The 17,052-nt window shown below is 45.8% G+C and overlaps 1 protein-coding gene across 1 annotated transcript in view; it reads left to right on the top strand.

The window, feature by feature from the left end:
• LOC146252746 (neural cell adhesion molecule L1.1-like) overlaps positions 1–13,915 on the top strand; it is a 33,397-nt gene extending 19,482 nt beyond the window's left edge. Inside the window, exons 11-28 of the mRNA XM_084680970.1 lie at positions 1,415–1,558; positions 1,950–2,061; positions 2,343–2,503; positions 4,174–4,324; positions 4,411–4,538; positions 4,779–4,880; positions 5,100–5,300; positions 5,485–5,555; positions 5,780–6,008; positions 7,749–7,861; positions 8,024–8,279; positions 8,710–8,832; positions 9,726–9,899; positions 10,298–10,411; positions 10,559–10,708; positions 11,576–11,707; positions 12,370–12,442; positions 13,072–13,915. Of these exons, the coding sequence (XP_084537096.1) occupies positions 1,415–1,558; positions 1,950–2,061; positions 2,343–2,503; positions 4,174–4,324; positions 4,411–4,538; positions 4,779–4,880; positions 5,100–5,300; positions 5,485–5,555; positions 5,780–6,008; positions 7,749–7,861; positions 8,024–8,279; positions 8,710–8,832; positions 9,726–9,899; positions 10,298–10,411; positions 10,559–10,708; positions 11,576–11,707; positions 12,370–12,442; positions 13,072–13,327 (2,690 nt within the window). The 3' untranslated portion in view covers positions 13,328–13,915. The remainder of the gene's footprint in view (positions 1–1,414; positions 1,559–1,949; positions 2,062–2,342; positions 2,504–4,173; positions 4,325–4,410; positions 4,539–4,778; positions 4,881–5,099; positions 5,301–5,484; positions 5,556–5,779; positions 6,009–7,748; positions 7,862–8,023; positions 8,280–8,709; positions 8,833–9,725; positions 9,900–10,297; positions 10,412–10,558; positions 10,709–11,575; positions 11,708–12,369; positions 12,443–13,071) is intronic.
• Positions 13,916–17,052: the final 3,137 nt, after the last annotated feature.

Raw genomic sequence — 17,052 nt, 5'->3', positions numbered from 1 at the left:
TTGTACAATACAGTACAAGGATCATTTCATGTTGAAAACCTATGCCATTCCTTTATGCCTATTTAGCCTCCCAGTAGCAAAACAAACAAAAGAGTCCCCAAATCATTTTGTTCTGTGGGTGGGATACATTCTTCCTGAAGCCAAAAGCTCAAACTCTCCCTTCAGGGGATGGTCGGTACAAGCCGATATGGCCAGGGTCTTCCTTGTGACCTGCTATGTAATTGAACATGTAGCTTGACTTGAATCGCCTTCTTTTGACTGAAAGTACTGCCAAACAACACTTTTTCTGCTCAAAAGTTCAATTTCCTTTCTCTTTTACTTTCTCTCAGCCTACTGCATTGAACGGTCCACCTACGTAAACACCTTCCCGTAATCAACGGCGGCGTCATTATGTCGATCAGCGTAGCGCGCATAGTGCAAGCGTAGGGTTCGGGTTCGCTGGAAAAAAATTCTAAGATTCGGCCGAAACCGAACCCCGTCAAAAAGCCCCAAATCCGAAACTGAATCCTGGATTCAGTGCATCCTTAATGTCTACAGTTTTAACTAAAATCCATTAGCAACAAATTTTGTTTGATATCAGTGCGTAACACTACTTGCTTTGGAGACATCGATGTACGTGACCTTAACCAAGTGGTGTCTCATTTCATGGGGGTATGTTTTCACCCCTAGCTCTTACCCCTCAGTGTCGAGGGACAAGGGCTAGGGGTAATCTAAGGGGTAAGGGTAAAACAGATTATTGGGATTCTGTCTAATTCGTGGCGGGCACCACAGAATGTGTATTCGTTCAGCTGCATTTCTTTCCCTGCTCTCCCTCCATCTCTCTGTCACTCGTCATGTCTCTCTCACATACACACACACACACAGTCACAAGGTCACAACATCAGCACCCGTTAGCAACGACGCATAGATACGCCGTTCTAGTAAGACAGACAGCAATATCAGCGAGCCTTCAGCATTTGTAAAAACCCACCTTTTTACACCTTTTTTTTCAACATTGCTATTATTTGTGCCGTTTTAACATTTTAACAGCCGTAACTCCCCCCTAACCCTGTCTCCCTCAACTCTAACTCCCCCCTAACCCTGTCTCCCTCAACTCTAACTCCCCCCTAACCCTGTCTCCCTCAACTCTAACTCCCCCCTAACCCTGTCTCCCTCAACTCTAACTCCCCCCTAACCCTGTCTCCCTCAACTCTAACTCCCCCCTAACCCTGTCTCCCTCAACTCTAACTCCCCCCTAACCCTGTCTCCCTCAACTCTAACTCCCCCCTAACCCTGTCTCCCTCAACTCTAACTCCCCCCTAACCCTGTCTCCCTCAACTCTAACTCCCCCCTAACCCTGTCTCCCTCAACTCTAACTCCCCCCTAACCCTGTCTCCCTCAACTCTAACTCCCCCCTAACCCTGTCTCCCCCCAGCTGTGGACCGAGAGCCACGGAGGCGAGTGTGGGTGGGGGTTTTGATCCTGAGAGATGTGGAGTACACTGACACAGCCATCTACCAGTGCGAAGCCTCCAACACACACGGCAGCATCATCATCAACACCTACATCTACGTCATAGGTGAGCACGCACACACACACACACACTCTACTACATACACGCACACACACACTCTACTACATACACGCACACACACACTCTACTATGTACACACACACTACCACACACACACGCACACTCTACTACATACACGCACACACACACTCTAATACGTACAGACACACTACCACACACACACGCACACTCTACTACATACACGCACACACACACTCTACTACGTAGACACACACTACCACACACACACACGCATGTACACTACCACACACTCCAGCCTCTATATCCTGATTTCAGAGACAACATTGTTAAGTTGGTCCCCAGAACACTAATGTCAATACCTCACCCTCACCCTCACCTCCACCCACTTCACCCCCCCCCCCCTCCTCCGCCCCAGAGCTGCCCCCCCAGGTCTTGTCTTCAGACGGAGTGGTGTACCGGGTCACTGAAGGGGGACAGATCAGCCTGCACTGTGATACCTTCGGATCCCCCAGGCCCCACATCTCCTGGTGAGACACTCTACCACACACACACTCACTACTACACATAGTGTAGCAACAAACAGTACCACAAACACACACCAACGTTCAGACAGTATCCCACACAATCACTCACGCTACCACTTACACACACACACTCACTGAGCCTGGTGGAAAGACCCTCTAGTGGTCATACAGGGACCTTCTACAGATTATCAAATGTGTCATTGCTGATGAAACAGTGTGTGTGTATGATGTGTGGTGTGTGATGTGTTTGTGTGTTTGTATTTGTGTGGTGTGTGTGTGTGCAGGGAGAGTGAAGGAATGGAGCTGCTTTTGTCTGACCCTCGAGTTTCCCTGCTGACCAATGGAACCCTGGAGCTGACCAACGCCAGTAGAGAAGACGCAGGAACGTACACCTGCTCTCTGACACACACCAACATCAGCATCACTGCTCACCTGGAGGTCCTCAGTGAGTCACACACCTTTACCTAATCAATTAACCAATCAACAGTTTAAATGACGGAATTCACTAGTTAGGAATAATAACTAATAAGGGGCCAAGCAGCAGAATTGTGAGGCACCTATTGTTTTTGTTAGTTTTATTATTATTATTAGGTGTGCTTGCCTTTGGCAAGAGCACAACCTATTGTAATCTCACAAATATATTTATTAGTGCTGTCAGTTTAGCGTGTTATTAATGGCATTAACCTATTTTAACGGCGCAAATGTTTTTATTGCGCGATTATTTTTGGCCATGCAAACTTTTTAGTTTTGTTCACATGCTGTTGCAGCAACTACTTACATTAGAAAAAATCACAAAATGATTCAGTGATCATGATCATTCAAATTTTCATGTTGATTATGGTTTCAATTCAGAAATTACCAGTCATTGCTTTCTCCGACACGAAAGTAGATAAACTGCTTTTCGGTGTTGGTATTGGCAATACTGGCCCAATACTGGCAATACTGACCCTGTATTTACTTGGTATCGGATTCGGATCAATACTATATTTTGCAGTATCGCACACAATGAGGCTGCAGAGTAAGACTAGAGGATCCCTCTGGATCGCAGAGAGCTTGATCGACTGGTTGAGCCTGCCTGGTGTGTAATAATGTTCATTCACCAATCAGAGGCTTTAACCTGCCCCATGACTTTTGAGGGGGGACGACAGATTTATTTTGCTACAACAAGTTACACCGTGGATAAATGAAAGTATAAATAAATAAATGTGAGCACATGAAAACGTAAATCTATGTATATATACACACAAATACATGTAACATTTATATATTTAGTGTGTCATTTATTTTGTAATTTATAAATTTGGTTTGTCAATTAGGCATTCAATTATGTAATTAGTCAATTCATTAAGCTTTATATTATACAATTATGTTTTTATTCAAGTATTTAACCAATTATTAATTTAGTTTTGGCCCCTATAATCCTCCATATGTACTGTATGTCTTACGAGTGCCCGTTTCAGAGTAGCTCTATTCTGAGTGTTACAAATTCCCCATTGCTCTATCTAGCTAGTTAGCTTCCCACAGGCTTTTCTCTCCCGTCTGCAGCACTAAAAAGATATGGACAGATGAAGGAAAATTGTGCCTCGTTTTCGCTCATTTAATCTCATTGACCTCTTAGTCCGTTTCCATAAGTTGAAATGTAGGCCTATATTTACAAATGTGTGGGCTCAAATATACATAAAGAAACATTTTTCAATTCTGGGGCATTCAGGCAATCCCCTCAGTGAAGTTTGACAATTAACAAAGTAACCAACCATTTAATAAATCAATTGTATTCTATGTATTGGGGAGGTAAAGCTCAGAGCACTGGACCGCAGATAAAGAGCTTGCAGGTTCAAACCTTTCGTACATCATTTGGATAAATCTGCTGAAGGAAAATGTAATATGCAGTATATAATATCTCTATAGTGGTCCTTGGCCCCGTTTCCCAGATTCGTTAAAATGCTTTTAATGCTAAGAGCTTCTTAGGAGCATTCTAAGAGCGTTCTAGAGTGCTCTTAGAACGCTCCTAAGAAGCTCTTAACGTTAAGAGCCTTTCAATCATTCTCTCCTTCTCTATCACTCAACACCTCTCTCTCCTTTTTTCTTCCTTTCCCCCTGTTTCTCTCTCTCTAGACCGTACAGTCATGCTGATAGGTCCTCAGAGTGAACGGGTCATCAAAGGGAATGAGTGCTCATTGGACTGTCTCTTCTACAAGGATCCTCAGTTGACTGATATCCAGGTGGTCTGGAGGAAAGATGGACGCAAGATCATGGAGACAGACAAGTACACACACACACACATTCACTCACACACATTCACTCACACTCGCTCATGCACAGAAACACTGACAGCTGTGTTTGCTCATTAAGGTACACTACCTTTGAGAATGGAACCCTCAGAGTCAGAAGCGTCCAAGCAGAGGATGGGGGGCTGTACTCCTGTGAGGTCATCACCAGGCTGGACAAAGTAGAAGCTAGAGGCTCTATCACTGTCGTGGGTGAGTATGTGTGTGTTTAGGTGGGTGAGTGTGTGTGTATCTGTGGTTGAATGTGTTTAAGTCTGTGTATGTAAGTGTGTGGGTGCATGCATATGTGAGTATGTGTATTGTGTTTTTATGTGTGTGTATATGCAAGTGTGTGTATATGTGTATGTGTGTGTGCATATGTGAGTATGTATATGTGTTTTTGTATATATGTATATGTGTGTGTTTGGGTTTCTAACACACTGTGCCCTCCAGCTCCTCCGGACCCCCCCAGAGCCCTCTCTCTGTCTGAGCTGCAGGACAGCACTGTTACTCTCAGCTGGACACCTGGACACACTCACAACAGCCCTACCACAGGTACACACACATACACACACTCACACCAGCCCCTACCACAGGTACACACACATACACACACTCACACCAGCCCCTACCACAGGTACACATACACACACTCACAACAGCCCTGCCCAGGTACCCTGGGTATTATCCTCATTTTGTGGATCTGTTTCTATAAATATACCAATACATTTAAACCCTGTGTATATCTCTCTGAATCCCTGCTCTCCCCTGCAGAGTTTGTGGTGGAGGTGAGGGAGGAGCAGCACTCTGACGAGGGGAGGTGGGAGGAGAAGGCCCGGGTCTCTGGAGATGTCGGCCACCTGGAGCTGCGTGTCCTCCCCTTCTCCACCTACCGCTTCCGGGTCACAGGGGTCAACGAGCTGGGCAGAAGTGTCCCCAGCGAGCCCTCTGACTCCTACAGCACTTCACCTGCTGGTGAGGCTGCCTCACTACACCACCCAACAACACTGTAGACACACCCCACCATCACTAACTTTTATACATTATGCAAGGACAAACCTTGTAAACCCCACAACTAACTTGTTTCTATATCTGTCCCCCTCTCTCCCTCCTCATATCTCCCCCATTTCTCTGCCTTCCCCCTGTCTCTCTCCCTCAGTTCCAGGCAGAAACCCAGCTAAAGTGCGTAGTGAGTCCACCGACCCCGGGACTCTGCTCATCATGTGGGATGTAAGCGTCTCAGTCTGCCATCTGCCATCTGTGTGTGTGCGCAGATGTGTGTCATTGTTTAGGTTAAATATTGGAGTCCTTCTGGTTTAGAATATATCATAGTAGTTATATACTAATAAGTATTATTATAATATCCCTGAGATGAAGTCTAAATCTTTATCAATCTGTGTGTGTTCATGTGTGTGTGTGCATGCCTATGTATGTTTGTGTGTGTGTGTGAGCAGGAGATGCCCCCCCGTGAGTATAACGGTCCAGGGTTCCAGTACAAGGTGTCATGGCGACAGGCAGGGGGGCGTGGCCTCCACTGGAGCCATGCCTACACACCCCGCCCTCCCATGCTGGTGAATGACAGCGGCGTGTTCACTCCCTGGGAGTTCAAGGTCCAGGCCGTCAACTCTCTGGGGGAGGCCAGAGAGCCCGCCGTTGCTCACGAGGGCCACTCTGGAGAGGACTGTTAGTACCAACCACACAAACACACACACACATTGACACACACAGTGGTACTCTGGAGAGGACTGCTAGTACCAACCACACACACACTCACACATTGACACAGTGGCTCGCCCAGCATAGGAGGCATGTGAGTGGCAGATATTCCAGAAGGAAGAAGTGCAAACATAACAAAATTCATTTTATTGTAACACAAAGAAATTGGGGAAGCTACCAAGGAAAAACAAACCCCCCCCTAAAAGACCTTCCTTCCCAGTCTGGGGGAGGCGGGAAGAAGAGGGCCGCTCTAACTCCTTACTGCCTTGACTCCTTACTGCCGTGACTCCTTACTTTCGAAGCAAAGGGTACTGATACAAACATGTCGAGCGTGTAGTGTGTTGAGCATGGCTTCAAATGACCAAAAAACACGTAATCACCCGTCAAATTACGGACGTCACACAGCTGACAGTGTCGTGCAGTTTGATGGGATCCGAGACAAACTGCGTTTTTTCAAATGCTTAAAATACTTCAGAAATCACTAATACACAAGGACATACATACATTTCTCCTTCAGAAATCACTAATACACAAGGACATACATACATTTCTCCTTCAGAAATCACTAATACACAAGGACATACATACATTTCTCCTTCAGAAATCACTAATACACAAGGACATACATACATTTCTCCTTCAGAAATCACTAATACACAAGGACATACATACATTTCTCCTTCAGAAATCACTAATACACAAGGACATACATACATTTCTCCTTCAGAAATCACTAATACACAAGGACATACATACATCTCTCCTTCAGAAATTACTAATACACAAGGACATACATACATCTCTCCTTCAGAAATCACTAATACACAAGGACATACATACATCTCTCCTTCAGAAATCCCTAATACACAAGGACATACATACATCTCTCTTTGTTTACAAAATGTAGCCAGCCTTCATATGTGGCCATCCCTTTCCCAGTTCCACAAGCATGTTCCAAAACGGTATCCTCTGGTCTACAATATAAAAAATTATGTATTAATTTAGCATACACTTCCTCTAAAGTAAGGTAAGAATCAATCACACAATCTCAGCCATTAAGACAGCACTCTTACCACTAAGCCATAGGACTCAACCTAGTTGAAAATGTCATTATTGCCATCAGAACCTAAAAATATACGTCATGAATATAAAATGTAAAAAATGTATTTTGACACGTACACGTCACACAACCTTCATTTATCAAATTGTCATTGACGAAACATTGAGGACTTGACGTCACTCGATTCCTTCAATCAGTCGCCATACCATGAACTGACCAGCAGGTGTCCCTATGGAGAAGATGTAAAGCCGCTTTGAAAAAGCAACTTTCTTGACACAATTGTTTCAAATTGCTTGTTGCTTCAAAAAGCTTTGTTTCCCCCATCACTAGAAAAAAGGTTGTTTAGATCCTAAATCACCTGTCATTGCTGCAGGACGCTCCTCCCTGTCGTCCCCCGGCCTCCATCCCCTCTGTGGATTCTGTAGGGCGTCCAATTAGGCCCCCAATTGGCTGCAGGTGGGCGCCGGCCATGAGGCAAGGGTTAGCAGGTGGAAGTAGTTACCATGGATGACCTTCCCCAGGTTCATGATCTGCCTTCCCTTGATCTCTCCTCCTCCTCCCTCACCGAGTATCACAACACACGCACAAAACTCACACAAATACACAATTACAAGCTTTCCACCTTTTTCCTGTCCTCCTCCCCCCAGTGCCCCTGGGCTTCCCCAAAGTGCTGGAGGTGCGGGTGCTGAACAGCACGGCCCGGGTGAGGTGGGAGGCCATGTCCAGGGAGCAGACCCGCGGCTTGTTGACAGGATACCGGGTAAGAACTCCAATCACAGCCACCATTAGTGGAGGATAGTTTATAATAACCAATCACAGACACCGTTACAGGAGAATGGTCCATAACAAACAATCACAACCACTATTACAGGTGGATGGTTTATTGCGACCAATCACAGCCAGTCTTTTCTTTCCCCTTCAGATCTACCTGACCTGGATCAAGCATGGCCGCCATCGCCGCGCTCTGGAGCGCCGGGAGGGAGTGTGGGGAGGCAGAGGGGGTGGGCAGGAGAGGGTGTTGGAGGACAGGAGGGTTTTGGAGGTCAACGCGTCCAAGACAGAGGAAGACATCCCAGGCCTGAAGCTCTATTCGCTCTATGAGCTGTCAATTACAGCTGTTAACAGCAAAGGGGAGGGGCCTCACACTCCAACACAGTCTTTCAACACACCAGAGGGAGGTGAGTAGAGAAAGTGTGTGTGTGTGCTGGGTCAGGGTATTGCGTGTCTATCAGTCTAACATTTAATTTGCCAGAGTCAATAAACAGTATGTATTTACCATTCACGGTGGAAAGTAGCCACATCTCAGCTGCCAGGCAGGACGCAACAATAACATGTAATTGCACACAATTACATGGTCCAGCAACAGGATATCAAATACAACAGAGAAAACACATTTCACAGGAATCACAGGAAGTGGTGCTGCTAAGCTTTCAGTGTCCTTCGATGCAATGTCCTGACCCCAGTCCTTGTCCTGTATTTAAAGAGGTGTGTCTTGAGACAAAATGTGAAAATACTAATGCATGTATGCGTGTATGTCTGTGTGTGTGCATGGTGTGTGCGTGTGGTATGCGTGTATGTGGACGTGTGTGTGTGCGTGTCTGTGTGCAGCTCCAGGCCCCCCCTCCTCTCTCCGGTTTGAGAGCCCCTCAGACACAGAGCTCAGTCTGCACTGGCGTCCTCCTCTCCAGCCCAACGGGGTCCTGACTGGCTACCTGCTGGAGTACCACCCCTGTACGTACACTAGCACACTACTCTAGCACAATAGCATACTACACTAGCACAATAGCATACTAGCATACTACATTAGCACATTACACATGCACACTATACTAGCACAATAGCATACTACACTAGCACAATAGCATACTAGCATACTACACTAGCACACTACACATGCACACTACACGTGCACACTACACTAGCACAATAGCATACTTTACTAGCACAATAGCATACTACACAACCACACTACATGTGCACACTACACTAGCACAATAGCATACTTTACTAGCACAATAGCATACTAGCATACTACACAAGCACACTACACGTGCACACTACACTAGCACAATAGCATACTTTACTAGCACAATAGCATACTAGCATACTACACAAGCATACTACATTAGCACACTACACGTGCACACTACACTAGCACAATAGCATACTTTACTAGCACAATAGCATACTAGCATACTACACAAGCACACTACACTAGCACACTTGCACAGTACACTAGCATACTACACTAGCACACTAGTCATGACTGGCTACCTGCTGGTACCTGGAGTACCCCGTACGTACACTAATACACTATTCTATACAATGCTAGCATACTAGATGGGTTAAGGTTAGGGTGACTATCATACCAGCTTAATAAACCAGCATACTAGTATCCTACATTGGTACACTAGCATACTACCATTACCAAACCTAAACACACTTGCACAGAAAATGTCTACCACAGGAAATCTATCAACCTGTGTGTGGGTGTGTGTGCGCATGTGTGTCCCTTTGTGCGTGTGTGGGTTTGCGTGCATGTGTGTGTGTGCATGTGTGTGAGCATGCATGTGTGTGTGTGTGTGTGGTCATGTGTGTGTGCGTGCATGTGTGTGTGTGAGTAGTGGAGAGTCAGAAGAGCCCCCAGCAGATGGAGTTTTTTGACGACCCCTCAGTGACCCACTTCCTGTTGAAGGGGCTGGACCCCCACCGCCGCTACCTGTTTTCTGTGTTTGCCCGCACGGCTGCCGGCCGTGGACTCCCCCTGCAGTTGGAGGGCGCCACCTTGCTGGATGGAGGTGTGATTACACCAGAGTTGCATGCTTTCTCTGTGGTTCCTCTCAGTTACACAAACTGGGTCATAGACTAGTCTATCGACTGTTAATAGACTTTTATAGACTGGTTAATAGTCTTGTACATACACTGGTTTATAGCATTTATTGCTTTATAGTTAACTACAGACTGATCTATAGGCTGGTCTATAGTCTGGTTTATAGACTGGGGTATAGTCTGCTTTATAGACTGTTTTATAGACTTCTTCTAGGCTTCTTTGTATTGTATAGACCTTTTTATCTGTTCACTAATTGCTTCACCGATACTGAAGGTTGTATCTTTCTCTTTGTCCACCTTCTCTCTCCTCCTTTCTCTCCCTCCCTGCCTCTGTTTCCTCTTCCCTTCTCTGCCCCCCTGCCCCCAGCCCCTCCATCCAATATCAGCATGGTAGCGGGAGACACCAGTGTGAACCTGAGTTGGGTCCCTGGAGACCGACAACGCAACCACGCCTTCCACTTCCTCTACCTCCGCAAGACAGGTGGGGGGAGGAGGAGTGGGTGGAGGGTTGAGAAAGGAGAAGGGGGGAGGAGTGGGAGGAGAAGGGTTGAGGGTTAGGGTTAGGTGGCTGACTATCCTTGACCATGTGTGCTTTGTGCTCATGTGGTCTCTTCTCTTCTTGGTGCAGCTGGGGGTGAGTGGGAGGAATCAGAACAGGTGAACTCAACACAGGGATCCTATTTGCTGATGGGCCTCCAGCCTGGGACCCAGTACCGCCTCCTCATCACCCATGACAACCACACCCATTGGGAGGATGAGATACAGACCGCTGGACCAGGTGTGTACACACACACACATTCACACACACTCAAGCACAAAACATGCATACATGCAAACTAGTGCTGTCAGTTTAACGCGTTATTAACGGCGTTAACGCAAACCCAAATTAACAGCATACATTTTTTTATCGCACGATTAACGCTCTTTTTGGCTAAGCAAACAACAACTACCGACTTTAGAAAAACTACAACACCACACCGGATCTAGCTAGACCGGAAACAAAACAACAGGCACGCCACACAATTGTTTGGCTTGCGAGCCGGCTAAAGAGTAGTAGCAGAGCCCGTTTACAGATATTAGACATTCTCTGGTTGTAGGTTAACGTTACGTTTTGAGTGGATGGCGAGCGCGAGACGCCGAAATGGATGCCAATAAGATTCTGAATGGTTTACTTTTAAAAAGTTGCCAAATGGTTCCCTTGACATGACCAAAGTGATCTGTATGTTTTGTCGTTGTAAACTGAGCTATCATCGCAGCACGTCCAGTCTGAAATACAACTTGATGGCCAAGCACACAGCTGATGCGAATTCTCCGCCCCCTCGTCAAAGCCAGGCGATTGCAATTTTGTTTTCAATAAAAAAAATATTTGCACAAAGCAATCCGAACCACTTGTCCATGTTGATAAGAGCATTAAAGAGCATTTGAAAAAGGATGGGACCAAATGAAATCAAGGGACATTTAGAATAGATAAAAATGTGCGATTAATTGTGATTAATCACAAGTTAACTATGACATTAGTGTGATTAATCGCGATTAAATATTTTAATCGTTTGACAGCAAACACATACACACACTAAGCACTTACTTGACCTCCCAGAGTTGTCAGGGGTCAAGGGTCAGGGTTTGACTGGTCTCTTTTCCCCAGAGCTGTCGGAGGTGTTGGAGGGCTTTGCCACGCAGGGCTGGTTCATCGGCCTGATCAGCGCCCTGGTGCTGCTGGTCCTGCTGCTGCTGGTCCTCTGCTTCATCAAGCGCAGCAGGGGAGGCAAATACGCAGGTATGCTGGAGGGTGTGGAGGTGTGTATAGTGTGTCGGTATGGGGTGTGTAGTGTGTGTTTGTGTGCATAGTGTGTCTGTATAGGGTGTGTAGTATGTTTGTGTGTATAGTGTTTCTGTATAGGGTGTGTAGTGTGTTTGTGTGTATAGGGTGTGTAGTGTGTGTTTGTGTGTATAGTGTGTCTGTATAGGGTGTGTTTGTGTGTATAGGGTGTGTAGTGTGTGTTTGTGTGTATAGTGTAGGATCACAATGACTCTTATTGAGGGACTTGTTGCTCTTGTTGGTTAGTTGTAACAGATTTAAATTCTTGTACACACTGTTGAATGTTTTTCTAAAGGTACACTTGCACTTTTTGAGTTTCATGTTGTTTAATTGTAACTTGTTTAACTGCATGCTCTTATGGTTCTTCCCTTTGGCACTTATTTGGTTTTCACAATTTATGCTTCATGTTTTGGCGGCTCGCAATGTTTGGGGCTATCTCGTTATGATCAGTGACCTATGCACTTTTGTAAAGCTTTCTCTTGGAATTCGCTTTGGATAAAAGCGTCCGCTAAACGCATAAGTGTAAATATAGTGTCTGTAATAGGGTGTGTCGTGTGTGTTTGTGTGTATAGTGTGTCTGTATGGGTGTGTAGTGTGTGTAACCAGTGTCTGTCCAACAGTGAAAGATAAGGAGGAGGGGCAGTTGGACTCTGAAGCACGACCAATGAAAGACGAGACGTTTGGGGAATACAGGTGTGTTCTAGAACCTTCCCTTCTGTCCTGATGTGTGTTCTAGAACGTTCCCCTCTGTCCTGATGTGTGTTCTAGAACCTTCCCCTCTGTCCTGATGTGTGTTCTAGACCCTTGCTCTGTGTCAGTTTTCAAGAACATTTTACTTTTACTTACAGACAGAACCTCTTTTTAAAATAATCAATGATTGGACAGAGCTTTTAATCAGTCTGTAATTAAGAACATTTTAGTCGAGTATCTGTTTCTGTACTGCAGGATTCCATAGTTACTATGCAGTCCTTAATAACTTAACTCTTAAGTTAGGTAGACTGCTCTGCAAGTCCTGTTGAACAACCTAGCTGCTCTGCTTCCTCTCCATCTTCCCTCTTCTTCTACCCTCCTCATCCTCCCCTACTTCAATCCTTCTTCTCTTCCTCTCCTCCTCCATGCTGGGTTCTGCAGATCCCTGGAGAGGTGAGCGCTTCAGCTGATTTAACCTCTGCTTCTCCTCAGTGTCTCTTTCTTCCTCTGTGATTATCTTATTAACTCCTCTCTACCTTGGTTTTTCTGTTTCTGTCTCTATGAACTCTGTAGTATAAATACCATCATGTCTGTCAGTATGCGTATTAACATGACCCTCCTGCCTGTCCCAGTGACGTGGATGAGAAGCGTTCGGCCAGCCCTTCGCTGGGCGCGGACAGCAAGCTGCCCAGCGATGACTCCCTGGCCGAGTACGGAGACAGCGTGGACATCCAGTTCAACGAGGATGGCTCTTTCATTGGCCAGTACAGCGGAAGAGGACCTGTTCCCCACGGCAATGAGAGTTCTGGCCCTGCCTCCCCTGAGAATCCGGCCCCTCCCCCTCCTCTGGCTCCCTCCCTCTCGGCCATACTTAATATGCCCAGTTAGATACACGCTCCCACATTCACACACACATTCACACATACACTGACTAACACACACACAAACACTCACTCTCTTACACACACACACTTAAATACACCATACTGCCTGGATCAAGACAGTCAGGAACTGACCAGTTTACACTGACTCAACTGCCTTTGACGCCAACACACACAGACACACACACTGATGCATCAACAAACCCCAGAAGTCCAGTGCATTTCACAGGTGTATGTGAAGTTGTTTACATATTGTCTTGCCTTCTCTCCAATTACACATGATTGACCAACACACACACACACACACACACACTGGCAAACCCCCTCTCTCAGTTCTAGTCATGAGCACTGTCCTAGAGCTGTGTCATGCCCTCAAGATAGAGGAAGGAGAGAGAGGTAGAGGGTAAGAGGATGGAGGGAGAGAGAGAGAGAATGGAGAAAGAGAATAGAGAGAGAGAGAGGATGGAGAGAGAGAGGATGGAGAGAGAGAGCAGTGACAAACTTAACATCTTAAAGACCATGTCATTGATGCTTTTTGGGACCAATATTAATTTACCATGAAATCAATTTTCCATACATTTTTACACGTGCTTTATCATTTTTCTTGTGTCTTCAGTCTTTTCCTGTGTCTTTGCTAGTGTGTGAGAATGTGGTTGGAATGACTTACTGTGAGCTGTTAGCCTGGCTGCCAGCCCAACTTCTCCCCGCCCACAAAAAAATTTGGTCGGGAAGTTGGGTCTGGAGGGTCTCGTATTGGGAACAACTACATAAAACCAAGATCTGGGCGGACCAATGAAATTGCCAGGGCGGGCTTTATACGATGATGGACAGATGATCAACAGTAATGTAATCAACAACGTCACGAAAGAGCCCTTGGGTTGAATTCATTTTCAACAAACAACAAATTACGTTGCTCTGATTGGTTGTAGGTCTATCCAATTGAGCGAAGACGCATTTGTTTTACGAGTTCGGTTGAAACACGCCCCATAGTCACAGCCCAACGGAGAGTTTTCAGACTCATATTCTGACTACAATTATGAGTATGACAACGTCAGGCTAGTGAGCAGTGTGTGCCAGTAGCTTCCTATACCTAAGATGCATGTTCTCAGAGGCGCGTGTGTGTGAGTGCATGCATGCTCTCAATCTCAAACCCAGACATACAGTGATGAGAGATATGCCTTAAGAGAGTTTGGCCTCCTCCTCACTCTGTTTTCATCCCTCCACCCATCTATCAATCTACCCATCCATCCACCAACCCATCCATCCAACGCCCACACACACAAATTAAAGCACCTCCATATACATCGACACTTACACATATGCAAACACACTGTTTGAAGCCTACTTCAACAAATCCAGGAGCCACCTGTAGCTAAACTGAAGAAGAAGGCTCCTATGAAGGAGAGAGGGAGGAGGAGGAAGAGGGGGAAGAAGGAGAAGAGAGAGGGGGAGGAGGGAGGGAGGGAGGGAGGGAGAGGAAGGAGGTACAGGTAAACTGAGGTTAAGAGGAGCAGAAGTTAATTCTCTGAATGTACATAGAACCTTAACGATTGTCATTTTTCCCCCAATTGCTTTTGACTAAAACTGAACTCTGTTCTTTTTGATCCCCTAGTTTTAGTAGTTTATCAGATGCTTGCAGTCCTGTGGGGCTGGCTAGCAGCCTAGAGGAAGACCTGCTCACCATCTGTTGCTTTAGCGCTAGAGAATTAGCAGAAAATATTGACCAATACGCAACATCCTCATAACAGCCGTGACCAGACACGATGGGGGGAGGAGGGCTCTCCTCCTTTATGCTGTCCCAGCCTGGCTGGTTTTTATTATGTCTATCTCTCTGCCTGTCTGGGTGGCTGACTGTCTGCCTGCCTGTCTGTCTGTCTGAATGGTATGTCTATCTGCCTGTTGAAGCCTTCTTTTCTTAATATAAACACTCAAAAAAGATCTACATAAAATCTTGAGTTAAAAATAATAACAAAAAGCAGAAATATGAGAGGTCAGTTCTACCCTGTGGACCTTGGAGGAGTGAGATCTGCGGTACTTTGGGAGTGTGTGTGTGTTTAGGACGAGGTTGGGTTTGGAGACACACACACACACACAGGATGTTGCAGTGTTTAGGTATACTGATATTGTACCTGCTTGTTGCATTATGCGCTGTATCTAACCTGTAATAAACATATTACATATCCTCACCTGCCAATGGGAGTTTTTGTGGGTGTCGTTCAACATCATTCAATTTTTCAATTTTAATATTATTTATTGTTTGTATTGTTTCACATTGACAATGAGTAGAGCAGTTCATATACGTTAGGAATCCATTTGGCAGATTCATCAGAGATTAGACAGGCCACTAGAGGAGGTGAGCAGGCCCAAAGAATTCCAATAATTGTTACAAAACTTAAACCTGAAACTTGAACACTGTCTCCAGCATCGGTATGAAGGTGTCTCATGGGCGTGTTGGGAGGAGTGGGAGGCGGGGCCGTCCGCAGCATGTATCTTCCGGTTTATGAAACCCACACGAGGGGAGCTCACACATCGGTACTATGAGGTTAAACTGCGGATACGTCCTGTGCCCCTTATGACGTCTACATAGCCGGTGGATCTAGGGGCTGAATCCGGCGAACAACCAATGTGGTAGGCTTTGAGGACAGGATCCATTCTGCTCTGTAGATGACAACAGCCTGCACCTTCCGCGAGCCGATCACACAAACAAAAACATGCCCACACTCACTCACCATTGAGCACTACCTGCGTTCTGCCCAGAATAGAATCAGAATATGAACTGGGCGGAGATTACGCAAGACATGACTGAGCAGACGGGGTGCGCGCCTAGGATACCCCGCTTCCAGCGACCCCACGGTGAGTCACACACACACACACACTGGCAAGGCGATACTGGTTGAGCAACTAACTGCTAAAGCTCAACGTGTCGGGATTGTCAAGCAGTCCACTCAACACTGGCCTCAGTGTATTACATAGACTTTGCTTGAATTGAATGTGTAGTGTTGCCTGGTTTGTGCATGCACATCATATCCTGCTGTTGATGATATCTGATTATCTCTTATCCTTGTCCATAAGAACTGCAGAATCGGAATAAAAACAGTCTCTCAATACAGGCTTTCATCTCTGCCGTCTTCTCCCTCTCTTTGTTTCCATCTCTGTCTTTCTCCCTCTGAAAAGATGGGCTATGGACTCAACCAACTCTATTTGGGAGGGATGAACTCCCTCACATGGTACAACCCATGCAGAGGCTGCGATGTCAGAATGCGGAATGTGTGCAGCCCATTTTAGTAGGCTCCTACTCACTGTGTTTTGTTCGTTCTGAGTTGTATGTTAGAAATGTCGCAATAATTTACTTGTGGCCGTCACGGACCACTACGGGGGCAGTGGCGGACAACACTTTGAGAACTTTATTACGAAGGGTATTACGATCCCTTGGTGGTAATTTTACATAGATAAAATTGCACATTTGCAAGAGGTTTCTTCCGCACTGTCGCTTGTTCTCCCCCAGTTGAGACTTTCACATGACTACAGGCTGATGGGCTGACTTTACAACTCAAATATAAAGCCAAAACTTTTCTGGCCTACTGTCTCTATTAAATAATCGCCTGACAAAATTAAACAAAAATGGCAGAGTGGGGCACAAAAAAGGCAAAATTGCTTGTTGAGGATTGGAGTTGCTGTCTCCACAGACAATCTTCTGGTGACTCCAGCTTTGACTTTGTAAGATGTCAGAAA

Source organism: Hypomesus nipponensis, chromosome 18, assembly GCF_054491055.1.
Source record: "Hypomesus nipponensis isolate SF chromosome 18, ASM5449105v1, whole genome shotgun sequence".
In the NCBI taxonomy this organism is placed as follows: domain Eukaryota; kingdom Metazoa; phylum Chordata; class Actinopteri; order Osmeriformes; family Osmeridae; genus Hypomesus; species Hypomesus nipponensis.
This window is presented reverse-complemented; position numbering and strand designations above follow the sequence as displayed.